This window comes from Macaca mulatta, chromosome 12, assembly GCF_049350105.2.
Source record: "Macaca mulatta isolate MMU2019108-1 chromosome 12, T2T-MMU8v2.0, whole genome shotgun sequence".
Classification (NCBI taxonomy): Eukaryota; Metazoa; Chordata; class Mammalia; order Primates; family Cercopithecidae; genus Macaca; species Macaca mulatta.
In genome coordinates, this window is record NC_133417.1 from 95503723 (window position 1) to 95527781 (window position 24059).

Sequence of the window (24059 nt, forward strand, 5' to 3'; positions counted from 1 at the left end):
TGTTGAACTAATTAATCTTAACTTTGTAAGCTAACATAAAATCTTTGTGAAATTTTAACCAAATCTGGTTCTTTACTGATAGCCATATGCATTGCCAGTCCACGCATGATCCTATTTGTTAATTTATCAAGATAATAAACTCATATCATTCTTCTTCTCAGTCAAGAACCAGATATTTGTGGTGGGAGAAGCATATACAGGATTTTAATACCTTAAAGCAAGAAGATGAAACAGGAGAAAGGATGATTTTAATATCTGCTGCTTGAGTAGCAATATTTTCATTACTTTGTGTACTCATCCTCATTTTCACAGAAGCCACATTAAATTTTTAATGTGGCTTTTTTTTCTGGTATGTTAGGATTAATCAATTTTTTTTCTGAGCTGGGCGTGGTGGCTCACGCCTGTAATCCCAGCACTTTGGGAGGCCAAGGTGGGTGGATCACAAGGTCAGGAGATCGAGACAAGCCTGGCCAAGATGGTGAAACCCTGTCTCTACTAAAAATACAAGAATTAGCTGGGCATGGTGGCGGGTGCCTGTAATCGCAACTACTCCGGAAGGCTGAGGCAGAGAATTGCTTGAACCCGGGAGGCGGAGGTTCCAGTGAGCCAAGATCACGCCACTGCACTTCAGCCTAGGCGACAGAGCGAGACTCCTTCTCAAAATAATAAATAAATAAATAAATAAAAATTTTCTGGTATGTTAGGATTAATAAAAACTGGCAGGTATGCTGTAGTTATTCCTAGAAGTCATTATACTAAGTTTCTTTTTCTTACATTGTAGAACCACAGAAAGGAACATTTCTGTTGGGTGTTTAGCTAAAAAGTGATAGGTACTAATTTGCGGGAGAATCTATTTAAATTTTTTCTTTTTTTTTTTTTTTTTTGGAGACGGAGTCTTGCTCTGTCACCCAGGCTGGAGTGCAGTGGCCGGATCTCAGCTCACTGCAAGCTCCTCCTCTCAGGTTCACGCCATTCTCCTGCCTCAGCCTCCCGAGTAGCTGGGACTACAGGCACCCGCCACTTCGCCCGGCTAGTTTTTTGTATTTTTTAGTAGAGACGGGGTTTCACCATGTTAGCCAGGATGGTCTCGATCTCCTGACCTCGTGATCCTGCCCGTCTCGGCCTCCCAAAGTGCTGGGATTACAGGCTTGAGCCGCCGTGCCCGGCCTAAATTTTTTTCTTATTTGTACAATCAATATGGCATTTATGGAAATTGCTGGTAGTGATGTTATACTCATGGTTATTTACAATTGGTTACACAAGTGCTTGTTTACATTCACTTTTTTATGTGGATGTTCTGTCTTAGTATCTAACTTTTGGTGCACATTTTGAAATACCAAATATACATCAGGACTCTTAATTACAGGACATTCTCTCCCAGCTCTGCCTCCAAGGATGAGGATGAGAACCCCTTACGTACTTCCTGTTAGACAAAGTGTGTTCTGGCTCTTGGATTCTGTGGTCTTAGCAAGCGGCCTGAGTTTCAGTTATTCCATAGTGCTTGCCCAGCGACTTGCCACATGGCTGGGGGGCTCAGCAAATATTTGCTGATGTAAACTGTTTACCAAGTACTAACAGACATTTTGGTAGTAATGTTCCTTTTTCCACAAGACACGTCTGCTTATAGTGTTTGTGTTTTTCATGCGGCTCTGGCAGTTGCACATAGGAAAGGAGATGAAAGGTAAGACATTCTATCCTTATTCCTCTATTACTTGGTCCCTGAAATGGGCACTTCCAGATGATCTCCCCATGTTTCCTATCTTACTTAAAAGCATATATAAAAAGTTCGATTGATTTGCTGTCACTGATCATGGGGCATCTCCTGTTTTCTACCTCCAGGGGACCAATGAGAACAGGAAAAATTCTCCTGCTGGTAGAGCCCAGCCTGTCCCATGTGAGACTCACTCTGACCCCTGTAGAAACCTGCCATCCCCTGACGCAGCAGCATCTCAGACACAGACCAGCCCTGCTCACCCCAGTGTGGACCCGCGCACAGAGCAGAGTGAAGAGCAGCAGGCTCAGCTGGCCGCAGGAGGACACTGACGGCATCCTGCTCATCTCACATCCTGCATGGAATCAGGCTCCTCAGCCAGGACACAGGGCGAGGCCCCCCGGCCAGGATACGCCTTCCCTGGAGGAGCACAGCACTGCATATGCTTCTAAATATCTAAACTCATTAACATGGAAACACACACACAGGAGCTACAGTACATATTGGCAGGAAAAGGTAAACTTTCATAATCCCCTTGGAATTACAAAAGGGAAATGGAGTTCAATGAGGACTTTCAGTTCTTTGCTTGGTTAGGTTAAGGATGATAGAATTTCTCTGCCAGTGCAGTAAGAGTTGAAACCAGCAGTTACACTAAGTAAGTGGAGGGAGTGAAAGTGTTTTGAGGTGAATGTGGATATAATTTCCCTCTTCTGATTATTTATTCTTATTATTTGGTTCTTAATACAAACTGGGAAGAGATAGAATTCATCTATACTTTCTTTTTTCTTGAAGAGAACCATTTAAAAAATTACAAGATATATTTAAAAAGTAACCAGATAAAAGTTAGTAGCACATGTGCTTTTGTTAAAAATAAAGTTAAAAGTTAAAGTTAAAAAATGAAGTTAAAAGTTTCATCAGAAACTTTACATATCTTTAGCAAATATATTTTTATATGTGTATGGTATATAATGGAAATAATTCTTTGAGCAACAGAAGCTATTATTGACTACTGCAAGCTAAGCTGAGCTTAAAAATGCCTTTTGTTTTAAATGGGCTTTGAGAAAAAAAAACAAACGGGGGATTATTTCAAATCAACCAACCAACTCAGTATCCTGTGGCTTGATAGACAAGAGTTTACTACATATATTGATAATGTAAATAGCCTGTCTTGCTATTTACTATCTTATAGTGATTCAGGCTCTAATTAGCTGAGGGAATGAAACACACACACAAATCACTGAATTCCTAAGAGTTCCATTAAATAAGCAGTACTATTTACAAATCACAGTATAAGATTTAAGTGCCTGGGGAAGGGATACAATTTTTAGAAATTACATATTGGGTCAGTTTTGTTTTGTTTTTGGTGAGGAAAAGGTGGTAAATAGGAAACCGTGAATGGGAAGGATGGCAATAAGTAGCAACTGTACTTTCCAATGACTAAAGAAAGAAGATCTCAGTATATTCCTTCTCATGAAGACACAGTCAGACACTGGACAATGTAACGTATGCAACTGCAAACGTTACAGCTGCAGCCAGAACAATGGCTGCGTGGATCACATGTAAAGCTTGCCGCTCAAAATCAAAGCAGAGGTTAACAGGAAATCTGGGGGGAGTGTGGAAAAGGGAACACTGCTTTAGCTGACTAAAGGTGAATTATATAATTTATAATAGCTGTGGATGAGCCACAGGCGAGAGAGGAAAGAAAAGAACAGTTAGAAATGAGCAACTCACCTTACCCTGATTAGACAGGATCAATTGTAAAGTGAGGGCTTCTCCATGACACCATAGTTCTGCCCAGTACTGCATTTGGGATAAGAAATTCTACACTTGGATGTCTAGCTTCACCACACAGCTTAAAAATAAAATAACTGAAATAGAATTCAGCAAATAGTTATTTTTTGCACTTGAACTGAAACGTACTGTACTGTAAATTATGACTCATTTTAAGTGACCTTTAAAATCAGATGTATTTATTATGCTTGTGTAATTATAGAAATAAAGAAATGGGTGACAGGCTGAACCTCACCTATGAATGTACAGTATGTGGATTTGTGAAACTGACTGTAGGAAGTCAAAAACTTATACTGTATCTTGTGTTTACAGTTCTGATTTATTCCTTTGAAAAGCCTGCTGTTTTGGAAATGCACAGTTGACATGTTGAAATATAAATAAATACCATTTTTAAATGTTTCTTAAATGATAAAGATGTGACCAAACAGAAGTCCTTTACTCTGTAATCAATGAGACCAAATTCAACATGCCTTTGTTATGGAACATTTACTGTGACAGCAGAATCTATAATGCAGTCATTCCCAGCCTTGTGAGCTGACACCTTCATGGGTTTGTGGACTTTGTGACTTTTTCTTCCTGTCCCCAAAGTGCCATATGCTACCTTAAAAAATATTAAAGTGAATTCAAATTAAATTTTGATTTGAGATTTTGTAACCCCTCTTGAGATCCCTCAGCACACGCAGCGGTGTCACAGAGCCCAGGCTGGTAATCACTGCCTTAATGACTTACTTCCTACTCTTTCTCCTATGGTTGTAGAAACAGTAAATTACCCAAGTTCTGAGCTTGTGTGGATCCAAAGCGGTTAATTGCTAATTATTAAACTAGTCCTCAAGTCTTAGGAATAGATTATAATACATACATTGTCCAGCAGGCAGTAAACCTCATGAAAAGCGTTAAGGAATTCACAGGAAGAGCAACGCTGCTTTACTGGCTTATTAATCTTGCCATGGGTCACATGAAGTGGATAGTTGGCTAATAGCTTCCCTCTAATTGGCAATTCCTTCCAGTACTGCTGAGGTACTGAGACCATTACTTAGGCAATATTGCTCTCCACTAATTTGGAGTTAAGCAGGGAATCTAGGAAAAGGGAACCACATCCGTGGATATTGGGTGCTTGTAGTGTGCTGAGATTATCATTTTGCCCTTAACAAAAACTGGAGGTGTTCCTATCACTATCCCCATTTTAAACAAGAGAATTCTGAAGCTAACAGTTTAAGTTATGAGATCAAGGTCACAAAGCCAAGATTCAAACTCAAATCTTCCTAATGTCAAAGCCCTAGTCCGCTAAGCACCTTGCCCCACCCCAGGAGGCAGGGAGGCCATTCCCTGCATCTGTTGTGGCAGAGGAAGCCATAAAGCAGCCCAGCCTGAACCATTACCATACATGCCTGATATGTGTATATGTGTGGTTGTATTTCCATTTAGGATTTCTAGATATTCCTAGATTTCTAGAAATCCTTCAAATTCCTGATGCTTTGTGAAATGTAGGTACACCAGACCCTTTACACTCTGCCAGTGAGTTGGCTGGACTGATAACTCTGCACAGGAAGCCCAGAGGTTGGTAGGGACTCTGACCAGGGCCATGGGAATCAGGAAGGGAAAGCAGACACACCCACAGCTCTGTAACCAAGGCGATGGCATCGTAGAATAGCACTGTCCAGTAGGACTTACTGGGAAGATGGGAAGTTCTCGATTTACACTGTCCAGTATGGTAACCATAAGCCATACGTGGCTATTAAACAACTGACGTGGCTAATTTTCTGGGGAATTAGGTTTCTAATTTTAAATAGCCACACGTGGCTCAAGACTACCATATTGGACAGCATGGGTATAAAGGAAGAGATCACCTTTGGGAGATCTCTGGGCCTGTTTCCTCAGCTTCAGTGTGAGAGGTTAGAGCTTAAGATTATGTTAATTCTGTGAAAATGAGGGTATGCTTTGACAGTGACTGTACGGAAGAAAGAGGTGATTTTCCATTTGGAAGTTCTTCAGCCCTTTGGAGCATGGAGACAAGACAAAGGCTACTTTTGAAGCCCCAAACCACTCCTGGGCTTGTTTAGCAAAGCCTTGAGAATATCTGGCTTAAGGATTCCAAGCCATGGAGCAGCTGGGAGAGAGGCTGGTGCCTAGGTGAAAGGGGGAGTGGTTTGTCAGATCTCAGAAAGTAGTTTACAGTATGCCAGGACAAACTGTGGCTTTTTATAAGGCAGTAACTGGAAACTTGCTGATGTCTAGCATGGGGGGAAAGTGAGCCAGTCCAGCTAAGTGCCAGTCCAGCTGGGTACCTAACTCTCAACCAGCTGCCATCTGTTTCAGGCAGCTAATATAGGACCACTTGTCCCCCACTGTGGCTCCAGGAAAGTCCCAGTTTTCAGATGGCAACCCAAGGACCTTACAACGTTGGGGTTAGGAGTGCGCACTCTGGAGTCACACTGTTTGCATTTGAGTCCCAGCTCTGCCAGTGAGAACTTACACACACATATAACATCACTGGGCCTCAGGACCCACCTCTGTAGAACGGAAGTGATTACAGTAGGTATGTTACAGGTTGATGTTTAAAATGAGTTATCTGAGACACAGTGTGTGCTCCATAAATACTGCCATTGTTGTGTAGCAAAGCACTCGGGGCAGGAGGAGTGCTGTCTCATTTCCCCAACCAGGGTCTAGTTCTATTCTTTTATTGCCATTTAAATCTGTAATCATATTCCATTCTCCCAATGTACAGTGCCATACTATACATATTTACCTATGTCTAGTAAGCTGTACAGTAAGGCATTCAATTCCAACATGCATTGTAAACATTAAGTGGTTGGGGATATGAGTTAGTTAAGAGATAAAATTAGACAAAACATAAGTGGAGGAAGATGGAAAAAAATGATGATGATGACAATTCCATAAAGTGCAAAAGTCTGCTGAGAGAGGTTATAAATTCCATAATTTTCATTTTTTCTTTTTCTTCTTAGAGGTGTCAACAAAAGTAAACAATTTTATAATCATTTAACAAATTATATACCATACTGTCTCCAATTGTCAGCGCAGAATGCCATTCTTCTAAATTGTACACTTATATTTGAAAAAGGTCAGGATTTTTTTTGTTTCTTGAAAAGATCAGTGGCATCTTAGAAAAATAACATGTAGACCAGTGCTACTCTGTGCTTAAGAACTGGTGCTGTCAAACTACTGCTGGTATGTGACAACATAGAAATTAGACGTTTCAAAATATGTATGGCAAGTTGACATTGTCATGACATGATCATCATGCTTATATTCTGTATGTCTTTTCTTTTAAAGATTATTTCATTTTTCTAATAATTTAGTGTATCTTACAAAAGTATTACTTGTGATGAACTAGAGGGAAACTGGTCCATCACCCCAGATAATCTGAGAAGCACTGACAAGAGCCACAGACTACAGTGTCCATTGCTGCGGGGCACAAATGACTGGTATGTGTATAACATCAGCAGATGTAGTCACCTCTTGAATGCATTATCCATGGGGTCATTTCCTTAACTTTCTTAAAAACATGGTAATAAAGGAAGTAGAATATGAGCCCTGGAAGCAGACATATGGGGGCTCGAATTCTGATTCTACCACTTTAGCTATATGTGTCCTTCAGCAACTTTCTCCTATCTTCTCTGGGTCTTTCCTCATCTGTAAAATGAAAATACCAAAACATGTCACAGAGTGACCATGAGGTGCAAATTAAGAGGTATCGAAGGCACCTCATGTAGTGCCTGATGGATCTCTAATCAATGTTGGTATTCTTCTCCTTTTCTTTTCAATCGGTCTTTTTTGGAAAAAGGACCAAATCTAAAAAAAAACTTATCCCTCAAATTATTTAAATAATAAAGAGAAGCTGCCCACTAACTGCATCTTCCAAGATTTATCGTGGATAAATATAGTATTCATTTCAAATCTCTGGTGACTTATTAAGGTTCACGTTCAGGGATCATAACAAAAAAATACAGTTACTTTTAAAAGATAATCCAACTCCTAGGCCAGAGAAAGACTAAAGATTTTAACGTATCTGAGTAAAACTATGCCTATCAGAGGGGGTGGAATGTTGGTCAATAATGATTAGAAAAACAGCAGTCACAGAGAGGAAAAAGTTGGCAGGACCTACATAAAGGAAGGGGTGGTCTTTGTCAACAGACCTGGTATCTCATCCCATTAACAAGGCTAGCCCCATTGGGGTAGGGGGTGGCATCTGCATTAAACTCTTTGGCCTCATGACATTAACCATGTGAATTATATAACAAGCTCCCTTTGTTTTGTTTCAGTTTACCAGGTAGCCTCCTTATAATTTGACCCCTTGTAACTGTCTTCTGAGAGAGAATCTGCTGGTCATATCAATTCAAGTGTTTTTATCCTTATGCTAGTTATATTTTTGGTTCTGAATCACTACTTGTACCAACTATATGAATTGGCTAACAGGAGACAAGTCTTATGGTGTAATAACAAAAAGCAGGGTTCTGAGTCAATAAGGCTAACAGTTACACCCAAATAGTTCATTCTTCAATGTCATGCCACCCAGCAGGCTCTCTCAGAAGGCAGCTTGCTCCTGTTGTCACCTGAAAGTACCTCTCTGTCTTCCCGCAGGTGTCTTCAAACTTCCACGGCCATTATGTTGTCTATCTTGCTTTCAGTTGGACAAGAAAATTTAATTTATAAAATTGTACATCTCTAAGTCTGGGGAACAGTCACATACAGAATAATGTAACAGAGCATTTGTTTAGTTGGCATCACTTCAGGATCGTAATTCCTCCACATATTTAGATATTTTTATGTCATCCATCATCTATTCCAAACCCTCTTAAAATCGAAATATCTGAAATTTCCAGATCTTTTTTAAAAAGTCATAAATTGAAATATTGTCCTTCATGTCAGATGGACATTCCCCTGTAATTCAGCCCTAAGTATTACTGGCAAACCATACAACTAATTCACAAAGCATTTTTTTGTGATATGTAAAATGTGTTTTAAAACTTTTTAAAAGTAACACTTGAATGATACAATTGTTTAAGCATAGCCACCTACACTATATCTCACCCACACATCTGGTGTCAAACAGTCCAACTTGCTAACAACAGTAAGCTTTTGTAGGCATGAAACATAAGCAATAACATAACAAAGGGATCTGTTAGGCTCCATAATTATACACCTATGGTGTATGAAGCACAAAGTCAACTTCCAACCACCTGTGAAGGGCAGAGCCATTTTATTTAGTGGTTGTTTAAACTGTTCAAAGGACTTTACAAAGGGAGGAGGAGAGGAGAGAGGAGGTGAGGGAGAAAGAGAAGAGAAGGGAGGAAAGAAAGGAGGGACACATTTCTTACAAGAGTTATCTGTACATTGCTTGATGGGGATTAGAATTGTGATCAGTACTATAATATACCCCCAAATCAAATGAAAACAACATAAATACACTAAAAATATCACAAGTAATGCTTTTAATTGTTTAGCTTCTCACAGTAGTCACAAAGCAGAAACTGACAAACCTATGATTTCTTCTAAAAATAAACATGGAAAACAATATCCTGGAGGACTGCTGTTGTTGTTCTCTCTTTGGCTGTTCTTATTGTGATGGTTACACCTGGCTAGCTGCCCATGAAGAGCTGCTTCCTTCCCTCGGCAGTACCTCTTCCCCCTGGCCCAGTGGCTGTCCTGGCTGGGACATACCTGGCAGCCCCAGCAGATTGTTTATGTGTTATTTACTCATACGCATATGTTGTACCACACAAACTGCGTCTTAGGAGACGAACTTGGTGAGCACAGGCACTGACACATCTGATACATTTATATCACCAATAAATATAATTATAAAAAAACAGATTAAACCATAAGAAAAATGTTCAAACTTCTATTTACTCATAAAATAGTTACCATAAATCTGAATGGGAAATACATCCTTTGGTTCTTTAAAAATCCAAGTCCATATAAAGGCAGATTAACTTTAGTGGATATTACAAAAAAATGAAGTTCCTAGTATGAAAAGATGTCTGGCAAAAACAGACCTGTAAATACTTCAAAGAGGAACTATCATTTGAAAATCAATCTAGAAAGTTCCAGATGGATAGTCATGCTCTTTTTTCATGATTTAGAAAAACTACTAAATTTGGCTCAGGAAAGCAGCAGTGCCAAAATTCTGTCTATCCTTCCCCCATAACCCTTGTCCTGATAAAAAGATTTTTATGATCCCATCACAGGAAAAAAAGCCTGATTTTGATTCTCAGAATCAACTAAGCAACATCTTAACCCTGAGATTGTCTTGCCATGTTCAAATCTTTTCCCAGATCTATGTTTTGGCCTTCTTTCCTCAGGGTCAAAGCTCACAGCCCCTCATTGCACTCTGGAGTTTAATATCATGACTCAAGAAAAAAATTGTTTTGTAAGAAACTGTTATAAACACATATAGTTAAACAATTTTTTAAATGGATCAGTCAATTCAAAATGTCACAAGAAGTTAAATGCCTTCAATTTCAAAATACAAAAAAAAAAGTAATCATAGTATCTAATCCTTATGTATGTATATAAAAATCTTATGTATAAAAAACTTTAAAATGTCTTAAGAAACATTTCCCTTTATCACAGTTAAATAGCAAGTTGGCCATTATTGAAAAATAAAAAGTAAAGCCACCAACATTGTGAGGCCCATGGCTTTGGAAGATGGCTTCTAAGCTTGCACCTGAAGATCTTATCTACCTGAGTCAAAGGATACACCAGGGCTGGATTTCTACCAATGCTGAATCTCAGTGTGGTCTTGCACAAGTTGTTTAACCTCTCCAGAGCTCAATTCCACCGCCATTAGCACTTTCCAAACATGTGTTCCAAGGAATATTAATCTCATGAAAAAGAGTTCTGTGGTCAAATTAAGCAAGAAACTGCAGCACACACTTTCTCCTCTTTGGGAGATTCACAGTGCACATGAGCATTATGAATGACTCTGAGAGGTACATTAGTTTAACTTTATATCAATCTTAGCTGACCTCAGAATACCTTTACTGACCAACACTCGGTAGTATCCTGTGAGCTGTACTTTGGAAAACACTGGTCCAGCATGTCTCAGGTCTCTTTTAGGACTTATACTGATGAAATATAGGAAGAGTATTGCAGAGTCTTCTGACACAGGTTCAGGGGATTAAGAGCGGATTTAGGGCCCTGGTGTTGACAAAGCACCTGTTCACGCTTATTAGCCCCTTGAAGAACAATGCCATTCCCCTGTTCCTAATGAAAGCCTTCATTCAAGGAAGGTGGTAGTGGCTGTCACAGAATCTTGGTATCCTCCTACAGTACAGTAAATAGCAGAACTCACCAAGAATGTTAAGTTATCTTCAAAATGGGTTAGTTTTCCTTTCTAGAATGACTTGTTTTTCTCCACAGCAAATGTTTTTGCCACTGTTCACTAGAACAGTTCTGCCTAACTTTAATAGAATCCCTACCCTTTGCCCACTTCCTTGTCCAGAATGAAGTCAACTTGAAGGTCGCATGTCAGGCAGTACTTGGGTTAAAGAGCTGCTCTTCCAAGAAGGCACCCCCAAGGCCATACTGCTCTTCATGCAGACTGATTTCTTCAGGTGACAAGTGGCTTCCTCCAAGAACAAAGTCTGCAAATCTAGTAAGTTTTTTGTTTTAAATAAAGTTAATGTTATCTCAGGAAGGTTTATTTGAAAGATAACATGTTCCCTTGCTATTTATCCCCTTTAATTAAATTTGACTTTGCATCAATAGAGGGTGGTATTTACCCAGTGGGTGTAAAATGGGAATGGCTTATGTGATCCCTCTAAAGACAGCTATTCATGGAGAGGGCAGAGAAGCAGGGCAGATGTATAATCATTACGTGAGCCAAATGTACCCACTCCTGTTTTCTGATTCCTTCTTGTCTCAATTTTTTATTAGTTTGAATTTATTATTATTCATTATTTTGTGTCAAATGCTTTCCCCCTTCCATCTTTAATTTGAGGGCACTGTTATTTGGATAAAGTCATGAGGAAGAGAAAGCAATAAGGAAAAATGTTGGGACAGACGTCTTTCTTAGTGAACTTTAAAAATGATTTTCCAGCTGGGCGTGGTGGCTCACGCCTGTAATCTCAGCACTCTGGGAGGCCAAGGCAGATGGATCACAAGGTCAGGAGTTAAGAGACCAGCCTGACCAACATGGTGAAACCCCATCTCTACTGAAAATACAAAAATTAGCCGGGCATGGTGGCGTGCGCCTTGTAATCCCAGCTACTCAGAAGGCTGAGGCAGGAGAATGGCATGAACCCGGGAGGCGGAGGTTGCAGTGAGCTGAGATAGCACCATTGCACTCCAGCCTGGGCGAAAGAGCGAGACTCAGTCTAAAGAAAAAAACAAAACAAAACAAAAAAAAGATGATCCCCACCAATAGGATGAGAAGCAGGTCACTCATCCTATTCCACCTTCCCTTCCCTATAAACATAAGGAAGTTATCTTTTTAGCCTTCCCTATAAAACATCAGATAAATATTTATTCTGACATCAGCAGTTCTACTGTGCAAAGTCACAGCACTGAGAAAAGGGACCTCTGACAACTTCCACATCATCTGTTATCCAAGGAAGTAGTCTATTTTCACCCTGAAGTGCCTGTACCAAACCATCATATTATTTTTAAAATCATTCTTAACTAAACTATGGTCCGAGCAGCAGAGTAGGACTTACTTTCTAGGAGCGTGGAGTCTGGAGACCACCAGCCACGAGGGGAAGTCGGGTTTTCGGCAGGCCCGGCGCAGCTCCTCCAGAGCGCTGTTCGTTTCAGCATCAGCTTGCTCCCTATACTCGTCTTCTGTAAGATACTTCACCACCAGCTCTTTCGATGTAAACCACTGCTTTATTTTCCTAAAACGTGGCATGTGGTTGCAGGATTACTGCCTAATTCAATCCTTAAGATTTACAAAAATACATTTCTTAGATTGTAACAGTAATAATACTTCTTAACTTCCTCCATATCATATCTATATTTTTTTTATTGCTGTTATCATTACTGAGGTATAGAGAACATGCAGTTTGGGCCTAATAGTACATTTCCCCATTTCCTGAACTATCATAAATAATGTCCTAAGGCATTTGAGAATTAATTTCTGATACAGATGTTAATTGTATTTTTCTTCCTCGGTGATTTCTAATCACACAGGCAATTAAAAGCCTGTTTTGTTTTTTTTTTTTTTTAATGCTTGGCCTGTTTATTTTATTAGGCACCAATAGAAGCAAGCTTTTGAGATGTCCTTTTATGCAGACCCTCTAGAACATTGACCATTTACTCTCCACACCAAGAACCTGGGAGGATTTGTGGGATATCACTTCCACCTAGTGGTGGTGATTCTGACTAATCCTAGAGAGAAAGCGCAAATATTGTACAAAATTTATAGTAATTCTTCCTTTATTACATGACAAGCAGATCATGGGTAGAACTTTCTTTTTCCAACCAAGAAAATCCTAAATCTCATAAAATGTAGGGACCTAAAAATTTAGGAATCTAAGAATCTCATAAAAATAGTAACAATAATAAGGTTTTAAAAACTTTTATTTATTTATTTTATTTTATTTTTTTGAGACAGAGTCTCACTCTGTCACTCAGTCTGGAGTGCCATGGCGCAATCTAGGCTTACTGCAACCTCTGCCTCTGGGATTCGAGCAATTCTCCTGCCTCACCCTCCTGAGTAGCTGGGATTACAGATGCATGCCACCACACCCGGCTAATTTTTGTATTTTTTAGTAGAGATGGGGTTTCACCATGTTGGTTAGGCTGGTCTCAAACTCTTGACCTCATGATCCACCCACCTTGGCCTCCCAAAGTGCTGGGATTACAGGCGTGAGCCACCGTGCCCGGCCTAAAACATTTGTTTTATTTATAGTGAGTTTTAAAAAATATTTTGGGGTGATTTTAAATTTAACCTGAGATTTCCAAATATAAATGAACATCAGAATTATTTGAATATTATATTTATATAATATATATTTCTCTCTATATATATTTTTTTTCTTGAGGGTTGGGACTGAATAAATCTGTTATCTTTTAAAGATCTCACAGTTGATGAGCTAGATCAAGAAACCAGTGACATAATTTCCTTCTCCTTTTCTGAATACCTGTGCATGGTTTCCCTGGAGGAGAAACCCTGGATGCTGAGCCAGAAGACCTGGACACAGTCCTGGCTTTGAGGTTTATTTACTATACGAACTTGGGGAATTCCTTAACAGTTCAGAGCCTCACTTTGGTCATATGAAAAAAATAAAAATAAAAGCAATAATATCTACTTCGTCTACTTCATAGGTCACTGTACAGGTTAAATGAGATATTTTGTGTAGGGTGCTTAGCACTGTAAGTGGCCTACAGTGGGTGTTCAATAAGGATAATCAAAAGAGTAGTTACCATATACTATTAAAAGTAAACAGCTCTTTGCAACGAGAAAGTACTATACAAAATCAAGGTATTATTTCTCTGTTGTGTTATTTAACCTGTAAGTTCCTGTTTCATTCCCTAGTTCTTTATATAATTATTCACTAGCAAAATTTTAAGTTGAGGAAGTTATAGTACATTTTGATTATTATAGAACACAGCTAGTGCACAAAAGAACCATTGTGCAGAACACACTTTGCTCTTGGCAGGGAGTTGGAGGGTTAAAGAGAAGGAAGAAGGAACTTTATCCTGAGTTCCTAGGCCACAAGCCTGGCAAAGGGCCAGGGACCTGGAAGATGTTGGGGGGCCAGCCTTACTGACAGAAGACTGGTGTTCCCATTCACTGTCTGCCTCGGGCAGATGGGGCAAAGAGAGACCCAGTCAGCATCAACCCTCCAACCCTGCCCTGCTGCCTTTCAGCCCCACCAGCATCTTCTGTGTGGGCTCCCTGTCTTGTCACTGGTGCAATTTTAACCCTGTGTTATTGCCACACACACACAGTCACCAGTTCCATAAACTACCAGCCACCATAGTGTCCTTCCTCACAGCCAATTTTACCTCTTGAACATGTATTCACTCCCTCTTCTAGCCTTGGTCTCATGGTCCTACCCTAGGCCCTCATCATCTCTCGCCTGGACCACTGTGATGTCTAATAACTGTTCTCCTGCCACAGGGACCTCCCCTTTGTATCCACCTGCTGTGCCAGAAGACAGATGGGCCACATCCCACCGGCCAATGAGTATTTATGGTCTCTGCTGTGATTTTTGTTTGTCCAATGTATTTCTATTTTTAATTATTTTTATTTTTAAATGCCAACATTTTAAAATGCTAAGATTTCACATTCTAATCGTAATTCCCACTTCCAATTCTTCTAGAAAACCAGCAGATCTGGCAATACAGGACTCATATTCCCACACGAGAGCAATCAGCTCAAGCTGAGTGGTAACTGCCCCGTTTTCAATGAGGTTGCTTTGCAGAATTTCCCACACTCCTCCTGGTTACTGCTGCCTTACCCCTGCTCAGCATCACTCACCATAGTATCTGCCTGGGTCCTAAGCAACTGGTTTGATAACTGCTATACAGGCAACAGTCAGAGGACTAACTAAAATGTCTCACAGTTAAACCCCACTGTGTACAGGACTGGACTAGATTGCTTAGCGTGGCTGCCATGCATCTGGCCCATGCCCACCTTGTTTGCTGCACTGACAACACTGCGTGCCTCCTGATGGTACCAAACTGGGCTTTCTATCAGGAAAGCCCTCCGTGTTTATTCATCTGGTTATTTTAATTCATTCTTTAAGATTCAGCATAGTAATATCTCCTCCAGGAAAGCTCTCCTGGCTTTCTCTATATACCCTTGGTCCCTGGGCAAGTCTCTATTTTAATACTTAAAAGAGATAGAAATGTATGCTGATGTCTAGCAAGTATACCTCAAGGGCAAGAACCATCCCCATCTGTGCACCTGACGTGAAAACAGCTGCTCAGACTCAATGACTGAGGAGAAACATAATAAAGCTGTGACAACAGAGGTTACTTCATTTTTCTTTTTATACTTCAAAGGCCGTAAGCCTTAACTTAAAACCTAAGAGAAAAGAAAGTTCTAAATGCAAATAATACCTTTCAATCATTTATGATTCATTTCTGTTTCCTAATTCGTATCTCATAAGGACAGCTGATACCACTAAAGTAGTCTTTGGCTCTAATTAAAGAAAATGTTGAATAAAAGAAGATATTTAAGGTAACCCAGAGTCCAAGTACTTCTGCCACTGACTCTAGTGAATTCTGAGTGAGCTCTAATTACCTGGTAATTGGTGGTACAGCTCTGAACGATTAATGAAGACTAGCCATGAAGATAGGATCAGACGCTTGGAGCTCTCTTCCCCCTCCACCCCCAATCTTGCTCAGAATGAAATCTCCAGATGAAATGTAATTATGAGATTAACATGATGTGTGCAAAAACTCTCCCAAATAATAAAACCAGAGCTCAAAATGTCAAATTTGCTGGGGGAAAAAATAATACATACCACCTCATATAACTGAAGGCTCTCAGTGGGTAGTGCAGACTCCAGGAGGACATGAGGAGGATTATGGCTGCATAGGCAAACTGAGGCACGGCCACACCAGCATAGACCAGAACCAGGGAGAGGAGTCGTAGTGTCCACATCAGAAGACTTCTGCTCCTGTCATCTGCAAGGGGCCCATGCTTGTAACAAACAACAAAGCTGAAAAATCCAACTATCAAGACATAGCCTGGAAAAGTGGAAGAGGTAAAATAATACAAATTTGAATTTGAGACATTATGTGAAAAAGCCGGCAGAGCCTTGACTTAAAGGTAAAAACTATTAGAGAACCTTAATTTTTGGTTTTTTTTCCCCACAAAGTAAGGTTGAAAAATGTACATAGGGTGTTATTCCTTCCATATGAGATACTAGGCTGACTTTCGCAATACTTTGGGATGTACACTCATTATGATGATGATATATAAGTATGTCTGTATTTTAGTCCAGCACCTTCGCTGGATTAAAATGTTATCATGGTTACTTTGGCCAGGAAGAAGTCATAGTTGTATGTGACCACTGGCTACAAACCCTATTTTTTATTTTTACCTTCTAGTCATAAAAGGAAAAGGTAATTTTACAGTGGAGGGAGTCATCCTCTGAATCCAAATGTTCAGTCTCATCATTACGATGGTGAGACTATAAGCTATGCTGTGTCTCTGGGTATGATCCAAGGTGAAGTGCCCATCACCTCTTAGGTATTCTATCTTAAGTGTTTAATTTATATCTAACCAAGCCTTGAGGTCTAATTTCCAGTTTACAGAAAATACGCAGAAGAGAAGAACATGTTAAATTCTACCATAAAGGGGTCATCAGATAAATATAAAAGGTAGACATTCTATAGGACAAGCTTGGTCTCTTTAGCATATCACTATGATGAAAAAAAAAACTGCTATGGATTAAAAGCAATTTACAGGACAAAACAGATACTAAATGTGGTTCTGGACCATATCCTAGTTTATATAAGCCATCAAGAATGGGAAATTTTATCATGGCCTGGGTAATAGATGATTTTATGTAATTATTTTTCAGATAATAATTAACAGATTATATAGGAAAAGGCTCTTGTTTTTTAGAGATGAATAGTGCAGTATTCAGGGGAGCATACCATGATATCTGTAATTTAAAAGAAGCACAAAAAGAAGAATGAGCTAAAAAATACACAGTTTTCAAGTAAAACAAAAAAGTTAATTGCTTTTCTTTTGAGGGAAGTGAACTTATGTGAGAAATTTGGTGCTAAAGGTACGGAGAAAATGCATTCTCTCATTGTCCATTATTTTCTCGTTAAAATAAACAATAAAAACATTTATTTTGTAACGAAAAACAAGGAAAATAAATGGTTTCTTAGCCTCTCTGTTTCTGAAAAGTCAAGTTTTCATTAGTCATTTATATTTAGGATTTCTCACCTTTCCTACTGAATACTTGAGAGAAAGAAATAAACAGTCGCTTTTCAGAGAAGCTTTTACATTACAAGTTAGATGTGGTTAGAGCTTAACCACAATTCAGAAGCATGTGCATTCAAAAGGGACAAACACTTTTTTTTCCTCTTTTGATCATTACTATAGAAAACTAAGAAACATGTCATAGGGAAATCATCTAAAATGAGATCTAAATGAACTGAAATCACCAACAATGGGAATAAAATAAACAAAATATTATTTTTAGTAGCACCTTTCCTTAGTTCAAAATGAAAATTTAGATGTTGGAGAGAAACATCTATCAAAAGAAGGCCTCTAGTTGTACATCTCAGTTTTACCAATCACAGAGCGTATTGCTTTTCTATTTACCTACCTAATACATATATCCTGTTTTCATACCACAGCCACTTCAGATCTTCCATCAACTGGCACACAACATAAACTGAAGCAAACCAACAACCAACCATTAGAGCCCAAAAGGTGCTATACTGTGTGTGGAAGAAAATAAATGACACATTTTTTTGTTCATTCACTCTCATAAAAATAAAAGCAAACAAATAAACCTTTTGTATTAGAAACTCCTACATCAAACTGAATTGAAGTCAATTTAAGAAACTCCCTAGGGTCTTAAGGTGTGGTCCACAAGTCAGCAACACCAGCATCACATGGAGCTTGCTGGGTTGACAGAGTCCTAGGCCCCACCGCAGACTGCTGAATCAGAACCTGCATTTCAACAAGATTCCCACGTGGCTTGCATGTACACTGAAGTTGGAGAAGCACTGTTATAAAGAATAAATTTATCTCAAAATAATGCTGGTGTTGTAAACTTTAATCAGTGTAACTGCAACACCACCATCCTGAATTATTTATTTATCCCCAACTAAGTTCAGTGTGTTATTTTATTGAAGGTCTGGCTGGGCACGGTGGCTCACGCCTGTAATTGCAGCACTTTGGGAGGCCAAGGCAGGCAGATCGCCAGAGCTCAGCAGTTCAATACCAGCCTGGGCAACATGGTGAAACCCTGTCTCTACAAAAAATACAAAAATTAGCTGGGCATGGTGGTGTGTGCCTGTAGTCCCAGCTACTTGGCAGGCTGAGGTGGGAGGCAGAGGCTACAGTGAGCCAAGATCATGCCACTAAACTCCAGCCTGGGCAACAGAGCAAGACTGTCTCAAAAAAAAAAAAATAAACAAATAAAAATAAAGGAAGATGGTGGATTGGGGAACTAATAATAATAAAGAAATTCCCAGATGTAGCAGTGCTGTTATTCAAGGCCCTAATGGTTCAGCATCATGAGATTCCCAGCTCTATAAAGATAATAGAAATTTTCACTCAATATAGAAATAGCTTCCTATTACTCAAGAAAACCACACTACCTAGAAAGCAAAATGGTCTCAAAAAAAGTAGCACCAAAACTTAATACTACATATAGTAATCAATAAAATCAGGAACATCAGAAAAAGATACATTTTAGAGCCAGTTTTCATAATGAAGAAACATAGTTTAAATTAGAGCCTATCATAATGTGAATTAATTTTGATTAATTTTTCATGTCTGTAAGATCATGATTTCCATTTTTTACTCATTTACACATAGTGTGCCTACCTTCGGAATGAATCGTTTCACCAACAGCAAGACAAAGACTAATGTCATTAGAACACCTAGCACAGTTCCCGAAGAGTAATAGAAAGTAGGGCTTCTGTCAAGATAAGCAGATACAAGCCATTTAAATGCCAAACAGCACTTTGAGTATGAAAAGCATGTTTAACCTGGCAATGTCGGTCATAAATAATACTAAGAACAAAAAACTCAGATGGCAGCTCTCCTTATATCCTATACTCTTAAAAAACAAAATGGGTACTTGAAATTCATGGTAAGTTGCTTGCCACTAATGCAAACCAGAATGTCTGAGTTATTTTTCATATTCAGGATCTGATCAGACAATAATTACTAAATACCTATCATGTAGCAGGCACTTGTCCAGGTTTTAGAAAGGAGAAAATTAAGGCACCAAGAAGTTAAAAAATCTTCCCTAAGTCAGTATCTGCTCACCGGAGGATTAGGGATTACAACCCAGCTCCTCGGAGTCCAGGCTTTGTTCTGCATGCTATGTATTCATCATCTGGCTTATAAAGTTCATGGATGACATTAAACACACTTGGTAACACTATAAGGAAAAGCTTCAAAATGAACAATGTTAAGAACAGCTGACGAGTATTGGGTACTAACCTAGAATCCACAAGCTAAGAATAAAATATTGAAAAAAGATTTCTTTCTCATGAGAGAATTCCAAGAAACAAAACATCAGAATAATATGTTTCTCAGATGAGAATATGTCATTAACAAAAAAGAAAATGATAATACGTTTCTCTAAGAGTCAGATATTTGCTATATTCAGCCTTCTGTATCAGGGCCATAAATCTAGGAGGCGGCTCTAATGTAATAGAGCAAGGTGTGTGGACCAGAAAACCAGGGAACAAATCTCCAGCCCTGATAAGAACTAATAGTGTGATGAAGGATGTTGCTTTTCTCATCTATAAAATGAGAACAATAATACAGAGCTTGCATAGTTATTATCAGGATCTAATAAAATATGTTAATACATAAAATATGTGAAAGCACTTTGTAACATATACATATCACGCTATACAAATAACTGTTACTGTTTTCAAAGGCCTTTTCAACACCATCTTCAGACCTATTTGCAAAACCTAAAGTATGCACTACAAATGCACAATAATGTGAAAATACTTAGCATGTGGTCAAAAATGATCTAAACCTTTTCATTCACAAAGTTAAAAATATAAAAAGGAATACTTACTGACTCAGGGTCTCTGCATAAAAGGAAAGAAAAACTCCTGCCACAAACACAAGGAAGAGTTTGAAATCCATGACTGGAGTAAAAAAGACACACAAACACATAACAAAAAGATTTTTTATCAATGTAATGTTGGTAAAAGAAAAAAAGTCAATTTATTGAAAAGTTACTCCAGAAAAACTGAATCCAGAAAGTCAAGTATAATAAAATTGGACTTACTGTTTCGATTCACATGTATCATATAGTTAAATATCTTCCTGACAGGCTCCACAGAGAAGCACACAGTCTCTCCATATGGATTGATGATTATGGTTATTTCATTAGATTCTTTTGGTATCCAAAAGTTATGAATCACACATTTGATAAAAGATAAAATGGTTTCTGGATATTGGCAATTATGTCTTTCTGTGATGTATACAATTCTGAACAGGCCTGAACTGGTAATTTTCACCTGTAAAACAAGAACAAACAAATCCATAAACAGAATAACTTCTCTTTGTTGTTGTTTTGGAGATAGGGTCTCTCTCTGTTGCCCAGAATGGAGTGCAATGGCAGGATCTCCGCTCGCCGCAACCTGCACCTCTAGACCAGCCTGGGCAACATGGCGAAAACCCACCTCAGCCTCCCAAGTAGCTGGGACCAGAGGCACATGCCACCTGCCCAGCTAATTTCTGTATTTTTTATAGAGATGGGTTTTCGCCATGTTGCCCAGGCTGGTCTCGAACTCCTAGGCTCAAGCTATTTGCCTGCTTCAGCCTCCCAAAGTGCTGGGATTACAGGCGTGAGCCACTGCGTCCGGCCAAAACTTCTTATAAGCTTCTTAAAAACATGAGCAAAGGAGTAAAGAGAACTCAAGGTCAGCTGAGTAAAGAATACTCAAGGGCTAAGGGTAGCGTTCTATGTTCTGATCCCAGAGGTAGAATCAACAGATTTGTATTTAGTCCAAACACACACTGAACCACAGACATTATTGAAAGTGAATGCTTCTCCCCACAAGCTGTGGCTGATTTAAGTCCCTCTTCTAGCAAGTTATTGCGGCCAAGAGACATTAAAAAGGATGAGAAGAATGTACAGGCATACCCATTTTATTGTTTTACTACACTGTGCTTTGCAGATAGTGCATTTCTTACAAATGAAAGGTTTGTGGCAACTCTGTCGGGCAAGTCTACTGGCACCATTTTTTCAACAGCATGTGCTCACTTCATGTCTTTGTGTCAGCATGTTTCAGCAATAAAGTGTTTCTTAAATTAAGGTATGTAGGGGTTTTTTTAAAAGATATAATGCTATTGCACCCTTAACAGACTAACAGTATAGTGTAAACATAACTTTTATAGGTACTAGGAAACCAAAAAATTTGTGTGACTTGCTTTATGGGGTATTTGTTTTATTGCAGTGTTCTGGAACCAAACTCACAGTCACATTATCTCTGAAGTATGCCTGTGATCGGTGGCAAAATATGTGAGTAGGCATGGTTTGAAAATAGGGTTTATATCTACACCATTTTCTACTGTGATTAAGAAAAAGCACTTCCTTTCTCTGGATCAGCTGAGCATCTGTAATTCATGCTTCTCTCACCATGCCTACTGAAGGACAAGATCCCAACCTCAGGTCCTATTCACATCATACAACAAAGCACTGGCTACAAGCCAATGGTGACAACCCAGTGGTCATTAAATGACAATTTTGCTGCTGCCTTTGTCCATTCTTCTCTCTATTCTTCTTCTTTTTCTAAGAGTAGGGCAACCTGAAAGGGAGTAAGAGCACCAGCTCTGAATCTCAGTTATCAGGCAATATCACCCACTAGCTATCTACCAACCCCCACATTTCTCTTTGACTTCGGCTCCTGGCTCCTGGCTCACTGTTGCTCTCTCTCCAATACTATTTCCTGTCATTCTTCTTAGGTATTTCAGTGTATACAATATACACACCAATCCTTCCAATATCCTGGCCTCTCAGTTCCAGGGATTCCTTTCCTCTTATGCTCTTGTCCTCCCTACCTCAGCTCATCACTCCATGGCCATACCCCAGACCTTGTCAGTACCAGACTGCAGCCCCTCCATACATCTTGTTTCATGCATCTCACTGTGTGACCACCATCTCCTATCTTTCCAGTGTACCCATCTAGTGCCCCAACCCCACCAAGGATCTGAACATCCTTCTCTTCTCCTGCTCCTTACCCTCTTAATATCCTCAATCTCTTTTTAGCCAGCTAAACTCTATGATCAATTATTACACACCATTCCCTGGCACATACCCTTGACTCCTTTGCACCCCTCTTGCTTTGTCATGCTCACTTACAAAATTCAACTCTCCACCATTCTACTCCTGCATTTGCATCACCAGTGTGCTGGAGAAATGCACACTGGTCTCACTTCAAATCCATGACTGTGAACTCAGAGAGGGACATGAAAGCTGCAGTCATTCATACCACATATTACTATTCATTCATTCTTCTACCCTCTGCAATAAAGGATTTCACAACTTCTTCCTCAATACTCAACAACTCCTCCCCATCCTCTTCTCAGCTGTTGATCCTTCCTACTTCACTGAAAATGGAAGAAATCAGAAGTGAATGTCCACCAGCTCCTATCTGCAAAGTCCCCTACCTGTCAGCACCTGCAGGCACATGCTCCGCTTCCTGCCTGTGGGGAGGAAATTTCTTCCAGAGGAAATTTGCAGGCTCCATAAAGGCAAGTCCCGACTTGGGCATGGGATCCTATCCACGTTTGCCTACTCAAGGACATCCCAGCAGCACTTCTTCCCTCTCTACGAGATCATTTCTCTCAGCATACATTTAAAAAAGAAAAAACAACCTTCTGTGGACTCCACTTTTCCCTCCAGCTACCACCCATTTCTTTGCTTCTTGTTGCAATAAAATTTCTTTAAAAAGCTGCCTGTGCCTGCAGTCTCTAGTTCCTCTCCTTCCATTCTCACTTCAATCAGGATTTCATTCCCAAAAAGCTGCCCTGACAAGGTCACTGGTGCTTCCATGTTGCTAACTGAAATGCCCAATTAATTCTCAGTCATCTTATTTGACCTGTCAACAGCACTTGGCACTGCTGGTTATTCCCTCCTCCTCATTACACTTCTCCCCAGGGCTTCCAGGACATCTCCTTCTTCACTGTCGCTCCTTGTGTTTCTCCTCTGCTGGCTCCTTCCTTCTCCCTGAACTCTTAATATAAGACTGACCCAGGCTTAGCCACTGGTCCTCTTCTCTTCTCCATCTAAACTCACTCGATTTCATGGCTTTAGACACCATCTATATAAATATGCACCGCTAATTACTTTTGCAAAAAAAAGACACAGGAAAGATATACCAGAAACTCCTTAAACTGATTGTCTACAAGGGTTGGATAGGAATTAATAGAGGGAGGAGGGAAAGTGACACTTCTCTGAAAATACCTTTGTATAGAGTTTTAACTTTTAAGCCGTATTAATGTTGTAGATACTCATAAATAATGATAATAACACAGACATAAAGATGAAAACAACAGACAACTGAGGACTTCAAAAGGTGGTTGGGAGGGAGAGGAGCAAGGGTTGAAAAATCTACTGATTGGGTACTATGGTCACTATTTAGGGGATGGGTTCAGTAGAGCCCAAACCCCAGCATTACACAATATATCCAGGTGACAAACCTGTACATGTACCCCCAAATCTAAAAAATTAAAAATTAAAAAGGTTTTTTAAAAAATTAAAAACAAAATCTCATTTAAAAAACCCACTATGATCTTTTCTGAGAATAAAAAGGTAAACAAAACTTGTAAACCAAAAATAAAATTCTAACACCCCCTACCCTGCCAACCATCTGAATGAAACCCTCTTCTCAGCCAGGGCACTCCAAAGTTAACCTG

At 39.4% G+C, this 24059-nt stretch overlaps 2 protein-coding genes across 6 annotated transcripts in view; one reads left to right on the top strand and one right to left on the bottom strand.

Moving 5' to 3' along the window:
* The window catches only part of MFSD6 (major facilitator superfamily domain containing 6), an 87503-nt gene extending 83368 nt beyond the window's left edge, over positions 1-4135 (top strand). The window contains exon 7 of one of the 2 annotated variants that reach the window (XM_015110501.3): positions 1840-4135. In XM_015110501.3, coding sequence (XP_014965987.3) covers positions 1840-2043 — 204 coding nt within the window. In that variant the 3' untranslated portion in view covers positions 2044-4135. 2 annotated transcript variants of the gene reach the window in all.
* Positions 1-24059, bottom strand: part of NEMP2 (nuclear envelope integral membrane protein 2) — a 73923-nt gene that overhangs the window by 37576 nt on the left and 12288 nt on the right. For 2 of the 4 annotated variants that reach the window (XM_001103718.5, XM_077957326.1), the window contains 7 exons: positions 20425-20656; positions 20209-20281; positions 18993-19086; positions 17761-17875; positions 15937-16162; positions 12178-12354; positions 8936-11114 (listed from right to left, as the gene is read on the bottom strand). In XM_001103718.5, coding sequence (XP_001103718.5) covers positions 10991-11114; positions 12178-12354; positions 15937-16162; positions 17761-17875; positions 18993-19086; positions 20209-20281; positions 20425-20656 — 1041 coding nt within the window. In that variant the 3' untranslated portion in view covers positions 8936-10990. Of the gene's footprint in view, positions 1-8935; positions 11115-12177; positions 12355-15936; positions 16163-17760; positions 17876-18992; positions 19087-20208; positions 20282-20424; positions 20657-24059 lie in introns of those variants that run through there. The other 2 variants (XM_015110562.3, XM_028830941.2) reach the window with 2 other exon arrangements.